Consider the following 6765-nt stretch of genomic DNA (forward strand, 5'->3'; position numbering starts at 1 on the left):
GCTCTGGATGGGGCTGCATTTCCCCTGCCCCCAAAGGGCTGCTCCTTGAACCATCTTTGTCACTAGAGGCTGAGGTGGCTGCAGTGGCTAGGAGTGCCATTGATCAGCATTGGCTGTCGTGCCACCTATGGCGGTCCCTTGACAGAGGGATAGGCTGGCCACAGTGATCCATGCACTGGTAACCTTGGGACTGGACTACTGCAGTGCGCTCTATGTGGAGCACACAGCAAATGTCATATAGGAAAAGTCTCCTCTTGCTTACACTTGCGGAGGGGATGGTGGCAGCACTCGCTTGACTTCATTGGAGCCGACGGTTCTGTAGAACGAGGTGGCATAGTTGCATCCTATGCAAACGTCTTCCTGGGAGAACCTTCCCCTGGCTCACGTTTAACGCGAGCCCTTTCTTCCTAGATTGCATGTGTGTATTTGCAAATAGTCCTGGTAGCAGCGTTTAGGCAGCATTTAATTCCTTTTTCCATGCTCGCTTCAGCAGTAATTCACACTGGGCGCCGGTTAAGCCTGAACGAATTGAGAGAGAGGGCTCCAGTGAAGGATAAAATGCATTAATTGATGTGGCAGGTCGGCCACAATTGCTCAGCTATTCTTCAGCTGATTTGATTCCTTGGGGCAATGGCTGGCGGCTCTCGGCCTCTGAATCGAGGGCTTCTTGTTCTTTCCAAATGGAGCACAGTGAAAAGCGCATCCTGACAACGGGGAAGATTAAAAGAGCACTTGGCCTGCTACATGGGGGCTAGATTGGCATTGCTGGCCAGGCCTGGCAGCTGTGCTAGAGAGTTGCTGATGTGACGTTTTTATGAAGCTTCTCCCTTTTGTTGAGTATTGTTTTACTCCGATTGGTGATAGCTCTCTGGGGTCTCCGGATGAGATCTTTCCCAGCCTTCTGACTTGAGGTTCTTCGGAATGGGACTGGACTAGGAACAGTCTGCATGTGCGAGTCATTGTTTGCTTTTGCTGTTTTTCAGTGTGTTAACTGTGTTTGGGAGTGCAGTACTATAGAATGACGTTGTTGCTTCCCAGAGGGTTTGAAACTCACAGCAGGCAGGGAGGAGTTACTTCAAGAAAGAGGCCAGGGGCTGATCAGGGATCAATAGGGGCTTCTCAGCCGTATGTTAACGTGTCAGGTAGTCCAATGCTTGTATGGCAGCTTCAGCCTAAGGGGATTGAAAGTCCCTTTTAGTGACAAAAGATTACATACAGATGACTGAAAAATACACTAATGTTTCCATCATTACATGCTTTGATCTCTAAAACAAGACAAATGCCCTGGAAGTTTATTGGTTGGTTGAATGTCTGTCGTGAAACAACAAAGACTGTTGTGATGTTTGTGGACTAGAATCCACTTCATCAGATGCATGAAAAGAAGTGTTATCCTCTATTGGGAGGCAGCCCTGGGCTTCTACTGGGAGGAAGGGTGGGATATAAATCTAATAAATAAATAAAATGAATCAATTAAAGCAGAATGCAAAAAATGAAAACTGCAGCCTGACATTCTGCCAGTTGATTCCCCCCCCCCCCACTGGTCTTGCAAGCTGCATGACGGTCGTTCAAATTGATTCAGCATTTTAAAATTTTGCAGACTTTAAAGCGTCAGAGCCAGCTGGCCCTCTGCCTCTTCAACAGCACCTTGGCCCACGGAGACCTGCGAAACAACAAACTCAACCAGCTTACTGTTAACCTGTGGAATCTGGCTCAAAGGCACGGCTTTGCGGACACAAAAACCATGGTAAGGAAGACGATGGGGAGGTCTTGGGTCTGGGTGGGGGATGCGCTTTGGCTGAACGTCTGCATTCCAACAACAAAAGGGTCTTGTGGTACCTTAAAAGGCTCGACAGATTGATTGTAAGCATAAATATTCCTGTGCTGGAATCGACTTGATCAGATGCACTAAGTTGGCAGATATAAAATAAATGGTTGCAGAGAAGAAAAAATGGGTTCAAAATGACAATGAAAGGAAGGCAGGCGCTGCTTGTTTTCTTTCATTTCCATCTGTGGAAGACTCTGGGATGTATTCAACTCAGTCCTACTCAGAGTAGACCCATTGAAATAAATGAACTTAAGTTGGCTATGGCCATGACTGGGTCTATTCTGAATAGTGACGAGAAAAAGAAGAGGGGAGCCCCAGAATGCTAGAAAAATATTTTATTTATCATCCAACAACCGCTAATGGTGGTCGTACTAATGAAAGCAGCTTTCCTCACAGAAAGATACTTCACACCAGCAGTTGTTCCGTTGACGAAGGCCTGAATACACACAGGCTGAAATGCCTTGGGCTTGGATTACAAATATTTTTCTAGTATTTTGGGGCTCCCCCTCTTTGGCTCCTCTCTGGTTTTAGATGCCGGCCACTTTTAGCTGTTGGTTTCTCTTCTGAATAGGACTAGTGCAGAAGTAACCCCCCCACACACACACTTCTCTTCCTATTACTGTAGAGAGGACTGTTTTCCAATAATAATAATTCTTCCTCCTACTTTTTTTTCATTCTAGGTCAAAACTTTGGACTATGTCAAGAGGCAGAGCAAACGCCCCGAGCTAAGCCATTTTACAGAACTGGCTGCTCGGCTTCCTCTGCAATCCAGGACCTGACGCATCTTCACCTGCTGGACTTTGCCAGACTGGAAGGCCGTTCTCGGCATAGAAAACCCCCAGGCTGCATCTTAGGCTATTATCGGAGTTCAATATCTTCTTTTCATTTTGAAGCATCCCTTGATGTGCGTGACAGATTTATTTCCTCTGAAGCAGGAGGAAAATGTGTCCTGACAGTGCCATCCTTTCTGAAATGAGGGCTTGTCTCCCACTGCACAGCTATTAACCATTAAAAGGTGATTGAAATGCTCACATGGGGTCAGTAAAAGGGTGTCTTACCGTTTCAGACTGGAAATAACTTCTCTATCCAAATCTGATGGGCTGTAAAAAGAAAAGAGGGCAAGACAGCTTGTGTCGGCCCGTCTTGAGCAATGGCTTTGCAGCGTTGCTGCCTTTTGAGAGATGTACACCTGATTAACAGGCAGCTGCTGGGATTATTCAGCATTCTCCTTGAATATACTATTTCCAAGCCTGTTGCTGTTGGTTCTTTCGATTTTTAAAGCGGGACAGGAATTGAGAGGACCCTGAGAAGTATTTGGAAGCAAACGTGGACAGGAAGCTTTTGTGGCTAAGCTCAAAATTCATCACTGTGTTATTGCTTTTAAAGGATAGGACACATTTGTATTCATTCCCATGGCTGAACTTTGCAAGCAGGGCTTAGCTGGCTATTTTGTAATCGTTAGGCACACTTGTTCTTATGCTGCATATCTTAGCCTTCATTTGTTTTTCGAGTGCAAGCCTCTGTGAGTGACTTGAGCTCACACGCCCCTCGAAATTACTAGATAACACACCCCTTTGAGAATGGGCAAACAACATATTAAAACAGAGGAGGATGTGCCTTTTATTCAGCACCCAGCATGTGTGCATGGTGCCTTAGGAGTAAGAGGCAAAAACAGGAAGCTCCCTTACGCCAAGTCAGACTGTTGGTCCATTTAGCTCAGTGTTGCCTACACTGCAGGATTCCAGGCAGGGGGGCATTCCCAGCTTTATCTTGGAGATACCAAGGATTGACCCTGGGACCATCTGCATGCAAAGCAGATGCGCTACCACTGAGCCAAAGCCCTTCCCTGCCATTTCAAAATAGGCAATTTGGGGACACCAAGGGAAGATGAATGTGAACAACGGCAATTATGCATGCTTGTAAAAATGTGATTGAAGTTGGGGACGCAGGTTAAGGAGATAAGTCAAGAGCCATGCAAAGGTGAGCACTGAGGGGGGAACCTGAATGGAAAAGAGATCTGTGTTTGAGAGAGGGAGTTTCACTCATAGGGGTGGAAAAGAAGGCTAGACAATAAATTTTGAGGTTTTCTACCTTGCCTTTCAATTGTGTGATTCTCAAGATGGCTTACCATAGGTTGTCATAATACAAAACCTCACCTATGGACTCGCAACTCATTAGAAGAGTGCTTCTGGACCAAGCCAGAGGCCCATCTAACCCAGCATCCTGTTCTCCACAGTGGCCAACTACATGCCCATGGGAAACTGATGAGCAGGACCTGAACACGACAGCATCCTCCCTATTTGTGAGTCCCAGCAGCTAATATTCAGAGGCATAACCCCTCCAACAGTGGAGGTGGAACATTGCCCTCATGGCTCAGCTGCCCTTGGTCTTCTGGCTGATGGCACGAGCCAGTTTATCCCTCCTTTTCATCTTGGAGCTCCTGAGCAACCAGCAGCTGAGGCAGAACTGTTCTTTCAGACGGTGAGGGAGGAAGCAGGCTCTGGACAGCCGCTCTTTACTTGGCCAAGGGATGTTACCAGGCTGGTCTTTCCCTTGCCAGGATTTTCTTCCCAGATGGCAAGGGTGTTACTTCCCAGTGATCCTTAACCCCCCGCCCCCTGCCCATTGGCAGAGGCCAATGTGCCTCCCTTTTGCTCTGCAGTATCAGGGCAGCCGGCAAGGGGTGTGTTCAAGAGCAAGAGCCCCGAGGGTGCTAGACTGGGGGGAGCAGTGGTCACAATGAGAAACCAGGACCAAAAGATGGGGTGGAGGGGAGGGTAATACTCTGGAGAGGTTTAAAAGCGTAAGGGGCATAGCTTCTACAATAACCTTGCCACTTCCTTATATCTGGCCAGCTAAGATAAAGCCTTACATTAATTTTTTTGGGGTGTGTGTGTGATTTGGTGGCCCTGTGTGGTAAGAGGTTTCTGTGATCGTAAAGTACTGTGAGCAGCTCCCTTTGGTGGCATCACTGCCAAGAGGACACTTCTTTCTTGGTCAACAGTAAGCCTTGCACTTTCCTGTAGGAGCCAACACAGATTTGTGTTTAGATGTCATAGTTAGAACGCTTACAATCGTTGCATTGAAAATGTTTGCCAGTAATTCTGTTGTCAGCAATCAAAACCCATTCAAACTCGGCACGGGTGGAAAAACTGAAGTAAGCACAGGTTGTCTACAAGCTGTCTGCCTGCAAGCCCTGCTGATACAAGGAGGGAACTGCTGTGATGTCACAGAAGAGCTCAGCAGTCAGAGGCATGTAGGAGCAGAGGAGTCATGGGTCTCACGCCAGGCGAGAACTGGGGGAAGAGGAGAAGGTACTCCAGGGCAGACAGAGCAAGGAAAAAAGGATGCTGCAAATTAGGAATGTTTTTTTAAAAATGGACAAATCAAAGTTAGTTGCTGTTGGGGTAACAGTATCTACTGACTGAATAAGAGCATTATGTGTGTGTGTTTAAAAAAGGATTACATTTGCTGAACCCTTTTTCCAAGCAGAATTCTACCACTCTCGGAGGATCAGCCACCAAAGAAGCTGTGGGCACAGATCAGAGGGAAGCCAAGGTGACTGCAGAAAAGCCAATCTTTGGGGCAGAATGTAATTTGGATGCCTCATCAGTGCCGTGTGGGAATATAACAGACTTCAGTATGTGGAGGGGTTGTGTGGGCATATGAACCAAGCCAGAGTTAGCTAGGCAAACCCAGTGCAGAATATTTTATACAAAGCAAGTAATGTGGGGCTGATGCTTCTAGAGTGTTTCCTTTTCCAATTTTTTTTTAAGCCGTAGCTCTTCCGATAGTAATAGGTATCCGTTAAATAGTGTGTTTGTGCTGAACCTACTGGAAACATCTGGTTACCTAGAGGGTAGGGTTGCAACTCGCTAGAAAAAAATACCTGGTTTACTTTTGTGCCTTTCAAAGGTTTGACAGGCAGAAGTCGATCAGCCGCTACTTCCTGCAGATCAAGCTGTTCTGACAGGCATGTGCAGCTTCAAAAGCTGGCAAGCCAACCCAGTGGTAGGTAAATGCCATTGGCCCTCTCCTGGATGAGACCGTATAGGCTGCCCCTTGCCCAGCCATAGCGCATGCTGCCAATCTGTGTGTAACCCTCAGCACTCCATCAGAGCTGCCCATCAGCACTTGATCAAAAGATTGCTTTCCTTTTCCCCCTAAATAAGGTTCTGTGCCTGCAGAGGGGAAATCTGTGACACTCCAGCTAGTATTGGACTCGACTGCAGTCAGGGAAGCCGCTAGACAGAAAGAATGAAAGTTGAAGTCCAGCAATATCTGGAGGGCCACAGGTTCCCTACCCTTGCTCTGGGCTAGGGGTGGGGAACCTTTCTCAGCCTGAGGGCCACATTCCCTTCTGGGAGCCACATGCCAGTGGTGAGCAGGGCCAGTGGCAGAAGTGGGTAGAGCAATGAATGCAAAGGTTAACTTTATACACTAGGCTAGTTGCTACATATGTACACACACTGTTCTCTATGGAGAGAAGGGAGAGGCAGGATGAGAGATCACAGTCACCATTCCCCAGCCAGGCAAAAATCACTCGGGGTACAAAGCAGGGCTGGAGGGCTGCATTTGGTTCCCTATCCCTGCCCTATCCCTTACTTATCAAACTGAAGTCCAGCTTTCCTCGTTACTAACTTCATAACAACACTTTTGTGACACCTACCCTTTGGAAGTCCCTCCCTTTAAACATTACACAGGTGCCATCTCTGTTACCTTTTCCGTGCCTACTGAATACATTCCTCTTTCAACAAGCCTTTTAAGTAGAGACCTTATCCCAGTCTGTGTCTGAATGGCTTTTTGTGATGTTTTTAAAGATACTTTGTTTTTAAGATGTTTTTAGAGTTTTGAGCCTTGTTTGCTACCCCAGGCTCCCTGGGAGGAAGGGCAGGTAATTTAATAAATAATAACAAGGAATGAGGGAGGCTGTGCCTGTT

At 47.0% G+C, this 6765-nt stretch overlaps 1 protein-coding gene across 3 annotated transcripts in view; it reads left to right on the forward strand.

Moving 5' to 3' along the window:
* Positions 1–6695, forward strand: part of VPS35L (VPS35 endosomal protein sorting factor like) — a 97464-nt gene extending 90769 nt beyond the window's left edge. For 2 of the 3 annotated variants that reach the window (XM_061599845.1, XM_061599844.1), the window contains exons 30-31: positions 1598–1744; positions 2506–4049. In XM_061599845.1, the coding sequence (XP_061455829.1) occupies positions 1598–1744; positions 2506–2604 (246 nt within the window). In that variant the 3' untranslated portion in view covers positions 2605–4049. The other variant, XR_009759415.1, reaches the window with a different exon arrangement.
* Positions 6696–6765: the final 70 nt, after the last annotated feature.

Source organism: Rhineura floridana, chromosome 17 (genome assembly GCF_030035675.1).
Source record: "Rhineura floridana isolate rRhiFlo1 chromosome 17, rRhiFlo1.hap2, whole genome shotgun sequence".
Lineage (NCBI taxonomy): Eukaryota > Metazoa > Chordata > Lepidosauria > Squamata > Rhineuridae > Rhineura > Rhineura floridana.